This window comes from Dipteris shenzhenensis, chromosome 8 (genome assembly GCF_047967505.1).
Source record: "Dipteris shenzhenensis isolate YYH24624 ecotype China chromosome 8, Dip_SZ_1.0, whole genome shotgun sequence".
Taxonomy (NCBI): Eukaryota; Viridiplantae; Streptophyta; class Polypodiopsida; order Gleicheniales; family Dipteridaceae; genus Dipteris; species Dipteris shenzhenensis.
In genome coordinates this window covers 38,745,545-38,760,979 of record NC_141603.1, presented here as the reverse complement: position 1 = coordinate 38,760,979, position 15,435 = coordinate 38,745,545, and the positions used below count along the sequence as shown (strand labels likewise).

Below are 15,435 nucleotides of genomic sequence, written 5' to 3'. Positions count from 1 at the left end.
ACCTAGAGCCCCAGTTGTAGTGGGACTGGAAAAAGAGAACGTTCAAGCGGCCAAAGACTTTCTTGAGGATATGAATCAAATGCTTAAGTTAGCTAAAGATAGCATCAGAAGTGCTCTGGATAGAGCAAGAAGTTATGCAAACCCCCACCGTAGAATGTTGGAGTTTGAAGCAAATGAGAAATTTATCTCAAGATACCTAAATCTTCAAAATCCTTAAAGACAGGTAAATGTCCAAAGTTGTCTCCTAGGTATTGTGGACCATATCAATACTTAAGAGAATTGAAGAACTTGCTTACAAATTAGCCTTACCAAAGGGATGTCGAGTATATCTAGTCTTTCATGTGAGTAGGCTAAAATGAAAGTTAGGAGATGATGATAATTTCATTGGAAATGAAGTCCTGGTTGAATTCATTGAACCTGCTACTTTACCACATGAACGAAAAGGAATTTTAGATAGACAAGAAAAACGAACACGACATACAATATGGCAAGAATATCTGGTTAAGTGGAAAGATAGACCTGAAGAGAGTTCAACATGGGAAAGGGTAAGCAATCTCTAGAGGAGGTTTCCCAATTCTGTTTTCGAGGGCATAACCCATTTTTAAGGGGAAGGGAATGTTACGCCAACCATAATCACAAAAGATTGGGAAACCATAGGGCTCGACAACACTTGCATTTTGGTGTGGCTTTAAAGGCTTGAGTCTAGGTTCATACCTAAGGCTTAATCATTAAGGAGGGGTGCAATGAGAGGACCTAAAGGATTAGGTTCTTTTGAGACACCTGGCATCAAATTAAGAGCCACTTGGCAAGTGTTGGGTTCAGGGGAGGCTTCTAGTGGGGAGTGCTCATCTTGGAAGAGGTGGAGAGAGAAGAAAAAAATGTGTGTTTTTTAACTCAGAGCAGCTCTCATGAAGCCATGGCTGGGTGGAGCCCTCCTTTGATGTTTCAGATGGCTAGGTCAATCTCCCTCATTCGCTGCCCTATCCCTCGCATATGCACTATGGCCCCACGTGTGCCTCCATGGGTAATCTACTCCATCTGTCAAAGGAGCAGGCTGGACCACTTTCCCACTGTGCCCATCCAACATGAGTCTATTGTCCTAGCATACGTCAATCCTGATCCTTGATCTCCAGGTGCCCAATGACGCTCAAACTTCTCTCTACAATGGGGCTGAGCAGAGACCCGTCCCCCTGCTAATCTCTGCCATACCCTATGGAGGATTCTCATCATGGGGAAACCTTCCCCTTAAGGGGGGCCTCTGAGAAGATCCATCTATGTGAATGCTGCCATTGCCCCTACTGCATGGGTTGTTCCTGAGAAGCCCTCGTTGTAAGAGGAGCTTCCGGGCTCTATACCAGGGGTGAGGCAGTGTACCACCAACTTGCCCAAGAGGGCTCTGCATCTCTGCATCAATGATACCCAAGCTTCCCAATGCCTGTGGCATAATCACCGTCTGCCAAGCGACCAGGGCTCTAGTGTTCCTCGTGCTGTCCGAACTTGCCCAAAGGAAATTCTGAACCAAGTGTTGGAGCTATCCACTGTACCCTCTGTGAAAGCACCAGCAAGAGGCAATGTACTAGGCTATGGCAAGAAGGACTTGGTTTGCTATTAAGGCACGGCCTGCTAGGGAGAGTTTGGCCGAGCTCCATTGGCTCGTTAACAGTAAATACGCATGGAACAGACGGCGGGATTCCCGTCGACGACTCGTGAGGACGATCTTCTACAGCATCAATCGCCAGCAAGAAAGCAAAGAAATGCTGCGTACCGTGGGGTGCGTAAGCGTGCTTGGGGTAAGTGGGTATCTGACATTCGTGTGCCTGGCACGATATCTCGGTTATGGTTGGGCTCTTATTTCACACCGGAAGCAGCTGCTCGTGCTTACGATACTACTTTGCTATACCTCCAAGGACCGTCTGCTCGGCTCAATTTTCCCCATTTACCCCTACAAATTGCATTCCCGCAGCATTCGGAGCTCTCGCCCAAGTTTGTACAAAGAGCTGCACGAACTGAAGGTACATCGTACGACAGTATTTTTAGCAAGCTCAGCGATGCTACAGCAAGCACTGCTTCTGTCATCAATTCAGCTGGCTCTGGCCTCAACCATGTGAGCTCGCCACCTGTGATCTCAAGTAGTAGACCAATGCCTCCGCCACAAAAAGGAAGAGAAAAGGAGCTAGGGGACAGCCCTGGTAGACCAAGCGCGAGAGAGAGAATGCCACGCCCGTGTGTCCATCCCAAAACTCCAAGTTGTTTAAATCTCCTCCAATGATCCAGGAGTCAACATCTGGTAGACACTCTGTCAACCTCCTCCAAAAGGTTGGACAGTGTTGTCTGTACACCGAGGCATACATATTCAAGATCCCAATCCTGGACTCTCCCATCCAAACTGTCCACCTTGACATAATAAGCTCACCTTGGTCATAGACCTTTGGGGCCACTGCCTAGGAGACCGAGATGCAAGCCCCTCCGCTCCATCCTGCGACAGGAGACCACACCTCTGGGATTCTCCTTGGAAGAAGATGATGATGCCATCGGATGTTTGATGCTGAGAACATGTGCTCCTGTATCAAAAGGAAGTCCACTGCTCGCCCTACCACTTTCCTCTACAACTCTTGACTGCGGCGGCTGACTACGTGCACGGTCGTGGAGCCCATGCACGTTCCAACTCACTATGATCCAACTCATGAGGACAAGAAAACATGAAACAAGGCTCGCTTGTGGGTGGGTGCCTATTCCAGAATAACTGCCTTTTGTGACTTTGATGGGGGTTTGGAGGGCAAGTAGTCTGTGCCCGTGCGACGGAAACCAGGGTGGACACCGGCTCTATGCCAATCTTCCGTGCCCACTGCAACATGAAGAAGACGTCCACTAGGAACATCTCAACACACTTCTAGAGTGGCCAGTAGTGTGCCAGATCAATCCTTGCCTCATGCGGCAATCTGATAACCCCTACTGTCAAACCATAAATCTGCTTCTCCCACGTGAAGCTCAACTAGAAGTACACTTCAGCACCATGGGCGTGCCAAAGATCTAGTCATCCAATCGTCCGTCATGCGTGAGACTTGATCCCCCGTCATAGCATCAAATATCCGTGGGGTCCACTTCTCCAACCCTGTGGAGGTGAACTAGAATCGCCAAACTAGATGTATCTGGGAGCCCACTATGTTTATCGAACCCCTTTTCTAGGGCTGCAAGATCATGAGCATCACCTCGAGTGATAGAGGTTAAGAGTCTGGGATCTCCACGAAATTCCAAGGCCCGGCTTGTGCATAGAAGATTGCTCATTGTCAACAATAGTTATTTAGCATGAAGCATACAAGGCTCTGGTTAAAGATGCGGTTCAGCCACTATCTCAACAAGTTGCCATTGGCATTGATTTTGCTTGGGAAACTTTTGTTACACGAATGCAAGCAGTTTTTCGTAATTATGGCAAAAGCTATATGAAGACCTTGCGGGACTTGCTTAGGCAAAATTTAAGAGTCAGACTTTGATAGAGCAGAGTCACTTCAAAAATATATGCTCTCAGGAAAATCAGATTCTATGTCAGGCAAAATATTATCTTCAATGTACTGACAATAGGAAAATAGCCAAATGGGAGACACGTGTGTGACAGAGAGCTTTTTTGGATAAAGGCTGCTCCTCCCATTTTTTAAAGGGCTATTCTCAAAATATTTGCAGGGCTTTGTATCGGATGGTGTTTGGACTTCTTCCAGGGCGGCACAGCTTAAAGGAAAATTTATTACAGCATGTCACTCTAATTGTCTTACCAGCACAAGCCTTGGATTTGGAAGCTCCTTTCACTGAAAGAGAGCTAAGTGATGCTGTTAAATCATGTGGTAGATGGAAATCTCCTGGCTGGGGTGGTCTAACGATAGAATTTTTCTTGGCTTTTTAAAACTTCCTTTGCTGCAAATGATCAATACTGCTTGGCAAAATCAATATATGCCGGATTCTTTGAAGAAAGGTTTGGTCAAACTTCTTCCCAAGAAGCCCATTTGTGAATCTTTGGCTGATTGGAGACCTATTACTTTGATGCCAGTGATATACAAGATCATCACCAAAATGGTGGTTGATCGGACTAAGGAGTATTTAAATGATGGCAAGTGGATATTGCAAAAGCATTTGAAACCATTCAATGGGATTTTATAGCTCAAACCATGCAGGCTTTGGGATTTGGTCAGAAATTACAGCATTTCATCCTTTGGCTTTATCAAGATAGCAAAGCTGCATGCATTTCGTCTGGAGACATATCAGAACCTTGGACGCTTCTATGTTCAGTCCGGCAAGGTTGTCCTCTCAGTGCTATTTTATATGCTATAGCCATGCATCCAATGCTTCAATATATTGATCACTTGGTGGCGATAGATATACTACATGGGCTGGAAATTCCTGCAAGTCACTCATCATCATTGGTTGCTCAAGCTTATGCAGATGATTCATTCTTCATGCCAAAAAACACTCCAAGGGACCTTTCTTCGTTTATGCAGGCTCTCTCTTTGCATGGACTGGCTGCTGGCCTTCACATTAATTTTCAAAAATCCCGTCTGCTGCCATTGTACTCTAAGGATTGGCAAAGACTGCTCTGGCTAGGGAAAATTGTTCCATGAACTCAGTTGATTCATCATCTTGGATATCCTTTGGGTTGGAGCATTACTCGCCGTCAACAGATTGATTGGGTTCTTGCTAGATTAAGGAAAAAATTGGAATATTGGAAGTTGGCTACTTGGCCGTTGCATGTCCGTCTTCGCATTATTCAATCTATCTTGGTGGCCTATATTCAGCTTTATCTGCCATTGATATTTTTCTCTAAGAGGGATCTATCTTCCTTCATGTCCACCATTATGGAAATTTTCTGGCGGTCAAAGCATGGCAAGAAAATCTTTCGGTTACTTCCAGTACAAAGATTATGCTCACCCAAGTTGCATGGAGGGCTGAATATTCTTAAAATTCATGTGCACATTTTAGCTCACAAAGGCAAAATGATGCTTCAAATTCTTCAAGATGATCAGCCTTGGGCTGCTATGATGCGCTCTTTACTTGTTCACATCACCACTCTTGCTCCTCGCATTGTTCAGTATATCTTGGTGGCCTATATTCAGTTTTATCAGCCATTGATATTTTTCACTAAGGAGGATCTGTCTTCCTTCATGCCCGCCATTATGGAAAATTTCTGGCGGTCAAAGCATGACAAGAAAATCTTGCAGTTACTTCCAGTACAAAGATTATGCTCACCCAAGTTGGATGGAGGGCTGAATATTCTTAATATTCATGTGCACATTTTTAGATCACAAAGGCTATAATTTTCTTCCCAGGATGGATGCCTGCTGTAGCAGATGTTGGGAATTGATTGACTCGAACCCTGGGTGGTTCTTATGTCAAAAAAGTTCATTATGCATGAAGGGGCTTTTTTGAGATCATCATGGCTGATGAGGAGCACCGTCAGGTTTTGCTGGAGGACTCTCCTCTCTTCTATGGCCAACAGATGGTCCATGTCCTGCCCTGGTCTCCCACCTAGGATTATCAGGCATTGATTCGGCATCGTTGCCCTGTTTGGGTAGAAGTTGTGGATTTTCCTCAATGCTTGTCTTCTCTTCTACCTAAAATTGCAGCTTCCCTCGGTAAGGTGGTATGTCCACCGCGACCCAATGGAAATTCGAATCGCTTCTGCATTTTGTGGGATACGGATCATCCCACTCCAGCTTCATATTCGGTTACTGTGAATAATGTTTCCATGGGGAGTGCCTTTTACAAGCTCAAGCGAGGGCTGTTTGCAGGTGCCTGCTTTGAATGCCAACAATTTGGGCACATGGCTTCACAATGCCCTTCTCAAGCTTCACAGATGCTAGTGCAAGCTGAAATTGTTCAGCCTTTGAATAAGAATGCAAATGCCTCTTCAGTGGTAAAAAACAAAGGGGTCAAACAGTTTTTCTCTGTTCAAGACAAAGGCAAATCCCCGGCTGTCTCAAATGGTAATGCTTCTTTTCCTGTGCCTTTGTCCTCTCCACCTCAGGGAAAGGGGGAAAATTTTTTGACTGATGGATTGCAAACTCCTCGCAAAGTGATCTCCCCCAAGTGACCTTTGCCTTCTCGGACTTAGACTGGTGCATCCTCTCATGGGAAAACACTTGCTGAAACTCTGGTGTTGGCTTGACCTGGGCTGCTGTGATTGCAAATCGGACCTTGTTTCCTGAAGAAGAATTTGCTGCACTTTTATCCTGGCTGATGCTTCATCCCAGGGCAGAGGCCTGGACATTGAGGTGGAAATGCAGACGTAGACAGCCCGTTAGTTGCTGTACATACCTAGCCCATAATTGTAAATATGATTGATCATCTGAAGTGTGTTACTCTCAATGTACAGGGAATGTGTGATGGTCGCCAATGGAAACTAGTTTGGATGTATATCAGGCAATTGTAGCCTGATATAGTTGCTTTGCAAGAGCATAATCAGCATATGTATGTTGGTCAGATAGGCCATTTTGCTGGTGATGATATCTTCTATGCTAGAGAGTAGTCCTTTTCCGGTGTGGCTTTTTTGGTAAAGCACGACCTTCAATCTATTGTGGCTCTCAATGATCGCCATGGTAGATGGATTATTGTTCAATGACTTGTTCAAGGGAAAATTTTTGAATTTGCATCAGTTTATGCCTCCCAATCTTCTCATGATAGAGCTTTGATCTGGGCTGCCATGCATACTTATCCATGGCGACAACATGCCTTCGTTTGTGGTGACTTTAATCATGCCCCTCAATTGGGTGACAACACCTCAGGCCACACTCATATGTTGGCTTTTGAAACACAGGCATGGTATGATTTTTTGCTTCAATTGCACCTGGTTGATCTCTAGAAGGAATTACAACCCATGCTTCCAGGCTATACCTTTCAGCATAATGCTCAATCTTCTTATCGGGCACGCTTGGACAGATGGTATCAGATTGTGATCCACAGCATTGTGATGCCTTTACTTGTGAAATTTGGGTTGATCATGCTTTCACACATTCGGATCATGCTCCTCTTTGGTTGAGGCTTTCCTTACATGAATTTCCCACCGACAGATTGCCTTGCCGAAGGCTTTTGCTGATTAATAATAGTTATCTGGAGCATGCTGACTTTAAAGCCTTGGTCTCTGATGCTATTCAGCCTCTCTCTCGTCAGATACACATTGGTTTGGATTATGCCTTGCAGGCTTTTGTTGCTCGGATGCAAGCAGTTATTCGAGATTATGGCAAATCCTATATGCAAGCCACAAGGGAGACTGTAGCACATGCCAAATTTACCTGTCAGAGTTTGACTGAGCTTGCTCATCTTCGTCCTTTGTCTTCAGAGGAAAGCATGCTCTTATGTCAGGCTCAATTCTCTCTTTAAGCCAATGATCACAGAAAGCTTTCTAAATGGGAAACTCGATCCAGACAACGGGCATTTTTGGATAAAGGCTGCTCTTTCAAGCAATTTTTTAAGAGTTTACACTACAAAAGGCAGGTTGCCAATATCTGTCGGATTTGGATGCCTGAAGGTTCTTGGTCAACATCTTGTTCAGAGCTTGTTGATTTATGTGTGCAGCACTTCTCCACTCATTTTGGGCATGTGGATACTCTTTCTCCTCGGGTCGTGTCTGCACGTCAGCTTCTTTTGCAGCATATTCATCCAATTATGTCTGATGCTCAGGCTTTGGAACTTGAACATCCCTTCACTAAAAGGGAATTGTCTGATGCACTGAGATCCTGTGGCAGATGGAAATCTCCAGGACGGGATGGTCTCACTGTTGAACTTTTTCTTGCATTCTGGGATCTTCTTAAATTCACCTTGCTTCAAATGGTAAATACAGCATGGCAAAATCACCAGATGCCTGTGTCATGGAAAATGCCAGTCATTTACAAGATCATTGCCAAAATGGTGGTTGATCGGATTAAAGGTTATTTGCATGATGGGTTGCATCCCTTCCAATATGGCTTTGTTCCTGGCTTTGTTCCACGTCGTCATATCACAGATAACATTGTCAATGCTTATATTGGGATTGAATATGCCAAATACACGCAACAGGATGTTCTACTCTTGCAGGTAGATATTGCAAAAGCCTTTGACACAGCTCAATGGGATTGCATCTCGCAAACTATGCGAGCTTTGGAGTTTGGACAATAAATGTAGCAGGTTATTTATTGGCTTTACAGAGATAGCAATGCGGCTTGCATTCTTTCTGGGGATATCTCTAATGAGTGGACTCTTCGTTGTTCGATCCACCAGGGATGCCCTCTCAGTGCTTTACTATATGCCATTGCTACTCATCCTATGCTACAATATATTGATCATCTTGTGGCTACAGGATCACTTGATGGCTTGGAATTCGATGCTAATCGCAGCATGGTTGATCAAGCTTATGCTGATGATTCTTTCTTTACCCCGAAGAATACGCCCCATGATCTTGGTGCCTTGATGCAGGACCTCTTTGTTTATGGTTTGGCAACTGGTCTTCATGTTAATTTTCAGAAGTCTAAGCTACTCCCTTTGCATTCCAAAGACTGGCATAGTCGATTATGGCCCGGGGATATCATTCCACCCACTCAGTTTGTTCGTCACTTTGGTTATCCTTTGCGGTGGGAACTCACTTGCCAACAACAAACTAATTGGGTTTTGGCTAAGCTTCGAAAAAAGCTTGAGTATTGAAAACTGGCAACCTGGCCTTTGCACGTTCGTCTTCGAATAGTGCAGTCCATCCTTGTGGCATATATTCAATTTTACTTGCCATTGATCATGTTCACTAAGCAGATCTTACATCTTCCATGTCTGTCGTTATGGAACTCTTCTGGCGATCCAAACATGGTAGAAAAAGTCTCAGGCTGCTTTCGATGCATCACATTTGTTCTCCCAAGATGCATGGTGGATTGAACATCACGGATATTCATGTGCATATTCTTGCCCACAGGGGGAAAATGTTGCTGCAATTTCTGCAAGGTGATCAGCCTTGGGCTCTTATGTTTAGGACTCTGGTCACTCATATCAGTATTTCTGCATTTGGTCATTGGCAACTCGATCACTGGGATTTCTTTTTTGGCTGCACTGATGGCACTTCTCCCACTTGCTTCTTGATTGGAAGCATGTTCTTTCTCATCTAGAATGGAATGGACGGCAATCTTTGCTTGGGAATTCTTTGAGAGCTGAAAGCATTCACTGGTCGAAAGTCTTTCAGCCTCCCTTGGCTTTACAGGAACCTCGATGTTCCTACTTCGTCTTGTTTAAAGGCATCACCTTGGTTGCTGATGTTATAGATGATGCTAGTATTGTGCTCCCCTTTTCTCTAGCAGCCACTACATATGGATTGGGCTCTCTTTATCGTCCTTTGTGGCGACAAATTACTTCTATGCTTTTGCCTTTTGTTCTGATTCCTCCTTTGGAACTCTGGTTGGAAGATTGGACTTTGACTTCTCCAAGGTCCTCTTCTCGTCCTTTGAGGCTATCTCAGATTACTGTACCTACATTGTATAAAATCTTTTTGCCTCAACCTTGGGTTTCAGAGAGAGGTGATTCTATTTGGCGAATGCATCGCCCAGCCAAGTGGTGAAGGAAAAGATTACAGCAACTTAGGGCCTATAAAGTACCGCTTCGGCAACAGGTTTTCTTTTGGCGAGTTTTTTTGGGAGTGTTTCCATCTAGACAGCTATTAGCTCATCGACACATTGCTCCTGCACTTTGCCACAAATGTTCTGCTTCTTCGGAGAATGTGCCTCACTTATTTGGCATTGTCCGTGCTCTCGTGAGTTTTTTGATCTGCTTCGACAGCGCCTGCGAGCGAGATTCCCATCTGTTCCGTTTGGAAAGTTCTTCTGGCTATTTGGGTTTCATCCATCCAGACCGGAGATTCATCTTTTCTTCGTTTGGGTTCGCTACTGGGCACTATGGACTTTATGGACATATAGGAATTGTAAAGTCTTTGATGATCCTACTTTCTTTCTGTTTGGCTTTTTTAGGTGTTCTCTGCAGCAATCTTTCTTTGATTGCTTGCAGACCCGCTCCATAGATCATGAGGTCTTTTTGGCATATACTAAAATTTTCAATTGTAATTGTAGCACCTTATTTTGAGGTTGCTACTCATATAATATAATCAATCAAAGATTTCACCCAAAAAAGTGTGTGTGTGTATGCATGTGTGCATGTGTCCATGCATGTTTCTGTCACACACAGATAAGGACTACTGCTAATCCCATAGTGTTTTCACAAACTATTTTTTACTTCCTCTTCCTTTCCTAAAATAATTTGGTTGGTTTTTGTGCCAAGCACAACTAATAATAAGAGTGAGCGTGTGGTATTTTTTCTCTAGCGTTTTGTTTTTTGACAAAAATATTTCTAAAAAATGGATTGAATGTTCACATGAAAATTATGTAGCTATTGGTCTAGTAAAATTGATTGACGGTTTTACAATCGATGAATACAGGAAGAAATGTTCACTGCGGTTGGCAAGCCAATGGCTCATGCGTGTCTCCAGGGATACCATTGTTGTCTCATTGCTTATGGTGAATATATACAACAATTGCAATAGAACTCCAGCTTTATTTCCTTTCATTAATATCCTAGAACAGTAATGGAATTTGTAAAAAACCAGAGATATTAATGTACTTGTCATACTTCAATTGTGGTGCAGGACAAACTGGGGCGGGCAAAACTTACACTATGGAGGGTGAGTTTCCTTCTCTTCTCAACAGATTACCAATGTCATTGCAGTTATAAGTGGGTGTTATGTGCCTTTAGGCAAGTTTTGTGCCTTCTAGCAAAGCAGACGTTGTCTTAGTATACTCTCTATTTAGGATCAAGGGTTTAGGAGCGTCATTTCTTAAACAAAAATTATTGATCATAAATACATATGGATCCTACTCAACTTCCTTCCTGGTATGGCTTAAACCTCATAGACACTGCCATGGGGGAAGCTATACGGGGCATGTTAGAAATCAACCAATAGAGGGTACGCATAGCGGCGGAAGACTAATAGAATAGCCCAAGAGCTCACATAGCGTGTGGTGTGGTTGAAATCACAAACTTCTTTACTTAATGTTCTTAAAATAGATATATTGTGAGACTAGCAAATAGACAGTGAACCAAGCCAGATATAGAATCCACCAAAAGAATATATTTCCGTCCAAAGCTATGGACAAAATACAAAAGATAGATCCAGAGTCCCACTAGGATGCCGTCCTCAGATCTTACCAAAAGGTTCTTCTACTATCTGCCGGATACCTCTAGATCGCTGGGCCTGCGTGCTCCACCTCGAGTGTATGTAGACTCTTTGTCCAGACCTCAGCACCTTGCTGCCTTGGTAGACAGCCTCGGGTTCCATTCATCTGAGATAAGTCTGCAGCACCACTTCTGGCTCTCCTTTATGCCCTGGATGTAAGCCTAAGGATGAGGCTATGCTGCTCCTTCCTGCTCCTTGTTTGGCTGATCTGCTGGATGATGTATGAGGCCCCAAAGGGGCCCTTTTATAGCCCCCTATTTGCACCCACCATCCTAGGCCTGCTGGCGGACTTCTCTGCCGCTCCAACCAACCCCACCAGCCCTTGTTTATGGGGGTGTGAGCACACTTCCTAGGGCTGTGTGCTTGCCGACCTGGTTGTCCATCCAACCAGCCAGCCCAGCCCTATAATAAGGCAGGGCACTGCCCACTTGCAGCCCCTTTTGCTGCTCCACCTGGCCACTTGTGTGCCCTGCATACCTGCCCTCCTGCCAGGCCTATTGCAGGCCATATATCTGCCCGCAAACCTGTCCATAGTTTCATCTTCTGCCTTCAGTTCCAGCCCTCAGCTTCATCTCATAAAGTGCTGAAGAATGAAGTTGCCATTTTCTGAGGTACACAATGAGTTCTCTTTCTTTAAATTCATTGCTCGTGGAGAAGTTCAAGGGGGAAGGATTCCCTACTTGGCAAACTAAGGTTCAGTTACTCCTCATGAAAGAAAATGTATGGGATGCTATTGAGGATGACGCTCCCACAACGGATCCTCAACAACTCAGGTCATGGAAGCAACACAACTTAAAAGATATAGCTATCATCGGACTTTGCCTCGATGATACTTTGATTCATCACATCGACTTCAAATCAACGGCCAAGGAGATATAGGCGCGTCTTGAGAATCTTTTCGGTAACAAAATCACAAACTCCAAGGTTTTCTTGAAGTTGCAATTTTTATAATTTGAAAATGGAGGATAGTGATACCGTAAGTGCACATTTAGCAAAAATGCAATCTCTTGTGCAACAACTTAGACGACGAGGACAAAATGACTGTCCTCATGAAGAGTATGGAAGGAGTCACTCGCTTTGAGCATACTCTTGAAATACTTAGGCTTGCTACGACTACCTTTGATGATATGGCGACTCTTCTTCTCGAAAAAGATTGCCGGAACAAAAATTCTCCGATCTCTTCTTCAGATACTATAGAGGCTCTTGCCTCCATTAGCAGATGGAAACCCAGGCCTACACCAGCACATGGAAAGTCAAAGCCATTCAAGCCTCTCAAGTGCACCTTTTGTAACTGTCACGGGGACGTGAAGTTATAAACCGTGACTAACTTTGGCTTAGGGGACTTAGCCCAGGGGAAGCGACTCTTCTCATAAGTCCCTAGGTGCATGCACTAGGCCTACTTGCTAGGGGCAAGGCAAGGTTTAAAGGGTTCATAAAGTTAAGCCCAAGGAAACCAATGTTTCATTGGTTAGAAGGGTTAGGATTTAAGTGTGAGGGGCAAACCAATGTTCCATTGGTTTTGTGGGGTTGGACCACTAATGAGGGGGCCACGTGGCAGCAGCCCCTCATGCACACCTACCCTCTTCCTCTCCTTCCAAGGCAAAAAGGTACGGGATTTTTTGGACGTGGGTGGCTTCTCTCTCTTTTTCTCACGCATTTCGAGGTCCTCTCTCTCTCTCTCTCTCTCTCTCTCTCTCTCTCTCTCTCTCTCTCTTTAGCCTTTAGTGGACAATAATACACTTTCTTTCTTTCTTTCTTTCTCTAAGGCTATTTCTCCAAGGCTTCCGTAAGGCTGTACGGAAGCATTAATTGTTGATTGTACATGCTGTTGCACGAAATCCAAGGCAGACATCCCTTTTGTTGGCTGTACAGAAGAGGCACGCATCCCAAAGCTGTTTGTATGGAACATTGCACGCATCCCGAGAAAGATTGGCGTTGTTTTCGAGGACTGGTTGTACAGTGGCAGCGCTGATTCCAAGGCATATAGAAGTAATGCTACATGCTGTACGGGCGCTTATTTGCTGCTGCACAGGATTCTACTGCTGGTTGTATAGACATCATTAATGCTGCAGCTGCATGGATACTAAAGGCTGTTGTACGGACAGCTTGGGCAAAGGTTTGTTCACGCATTTCAAGGATAGGCTACGAGTTGAGGGTGGACCCTACCATGGCAAATTAGCCCCTTCTCTCTTGCCTTGGCCTCTTCACCAGTGAGCCTTGCTCTTCTCTTTTCCCAGCTCCCAGTTTTCCTTTCTCTCTTCCTTCCCCTCTCTTAGCTGCCAGTTCCTCCTGCTAGCCTCCACACTAGATCCTTTGCTCCTAGAGGTGTTTTGGAGTTGGATTGAAGTCATTTGAAGCCGGTTTGATTTTTCTTGCCACTATCCCTTTCACGTTGATTGCATTTGTGGATTTTGGAAGCTTGTTATTGCTCCATTTGTTGTTGGAAGCCCCTCTTGGCCATTCAGGTAGTGATTAGGCACCTAGTCACAGAGGGTGTAACCAGATTGGAGTCAAAGGGACAGTGTGTGGATTTTCTTCCTGTATTGTGGTCACTTGTTCAGTCTGAGATCTTTGTTGAAGCTTGGTCAAACTAAGAGACTGGTCAGTGGGTTGTGGGATTGCCAGTCCTGGTTGAGTAAGTTCGATGCTTTGTGGAATGCTTGGACACCTTTGCAGTTGGTCATGGACAATGGTGAATGCCTTAGCCTTGCCTTGGCACTTGGGTACTAGTGTGTGCACTAGGATGGAATGCAGGTTGTTAGCCAAAGTTTGGCTTGGACAATGGAATTTCCCGTGGGGCAGAGCACAAGGGTGAGCCCTTGTTGTATGTACCAATTTCATTCATTAATAAATAAATAAATACCGGAAGGGACGCCAAGTGTTTGGGGCCAGTGTGGTGTCTTGTACTTGGTTTCATTGAGTAGGGGCACTCTAGCCTCCATCTAGTTATTTCTCAAATTGTTTCTAAGTGGTATTGTTTAAAGTTAAGTGGTTGGAAATGATGCAATGTGGCTGTGGGTAATGAATATGCAATGCATGTTACGGTCTAGTGCCCTTTAGGAAATTGAAGGCCGGTTACAGTAACAAGCTTGGTCATACGGAGGACAGATACTATGAGAAGCTTGCCAAACAGCAAGCTAAGGACCATGCCAGTTGGGTTGATGAAGATGACGACCTTCCGACACAAGTTCATGCTCTTACTGATCCAACATCTCTCTTTCCCTCCATAGGATGATGGAGATGATGATCCATATATTTTCTAAGCATGTTCTATTTTGGGTACTCTGCCCTGGGTTGTTTCCAAAAATGAATGGAATAAATGATGTGTGTTGAGTCAATAAGGTTCTTTGCCTTGGATAGTCCTCCTAAAATGATGTATTGTTTTTATATTTATGGTGTTTGGCTCCATGTCCCTAATTAGTCCCTAGAGCCAAGAGGGGGATGTACTGTGGGAGCCATGTATTGGCTTTGATAGGTCTATTTATCAGGCCTAGAATGTGAGTTCCAGGATGTTGGTGCATTGGTCTCCTAGACCTCTGAGTTGGCCATGCATCCATGCATTATGAGCCTCTAAGCCATGTTAGTTGAGACTCTAGGTCTATATACCATGCTCACTAGCCTCTGAGCCATGCTCACTTGCCTTCACTTGCCTCTGAGATAGCATGGGAGCCATGTCTAGTTCTAGACTGTCATCGCATAGTTCAATGACCGTCATTGTCATGTTCTTGGTTCCATTCCAGTAGTCTCTCACCTTGCCTTCATGGGGGTGTTTTAGAATATGAAGCCAAGTTGAGTCAGTTTGGTGTGTTCTAGTATGTTCTAGTGTGATTTCTAGTCCAGTGTGTCCTATGGATGCCACGTGTCACATTGGGAGTTATCCCATATGCATAGGTGTTCATATGTGTGTGTGTGCTCTTATATAAGAGCTGTACTTGTCTAATGTCAAATCAGTCAAGTATCAAGCCTACAAGATCTTTGGTCTACATGTGAGTACTTTCATTTTGTTCATTGCTCTTGCTATTTCATTTCCATTTCATTATGTCTCTCTTTGAGTATTATTATCTCTCTCTCTAGCCTACCCTCTCTCTCTCTCCCTCTCCACCATGCACCTTCAAAAAGGACATATTTTCCTATTACCCATGGGGAGTGTTTAATCTGACTTATGATCATGGAAAAAGAGAGATACTTGGGTCTTTTAATAGCATAATCTTTCTTGA

General features: G+C 44.4%; 1 protein-coding gene across 1 annotated transcript in view; it reads left to right on the top strand.

Moving 5' to 3' along the window:
• Positions 1-15,435, top strand: part of LOC147899476 (uncharacterized) — a 249,471-nt gene that overhangs the window by 27,250 nt on the left and 206,786 nt on the right. Inside the window, exons 2-3 of the mRNA XM_087377736.1 lie at positions 10,424-10,502; positions 10,631-10,666. Of these exons, the coding sequence (XP_087233862.1) occupies positions 10,424-10,502; positions 10,631-10,666 (115 nt within the window). The remainder of the gene's footprint in view (positions 1-10,423; positions 10,503-10,630; positions 10,667-15,435) is intronic.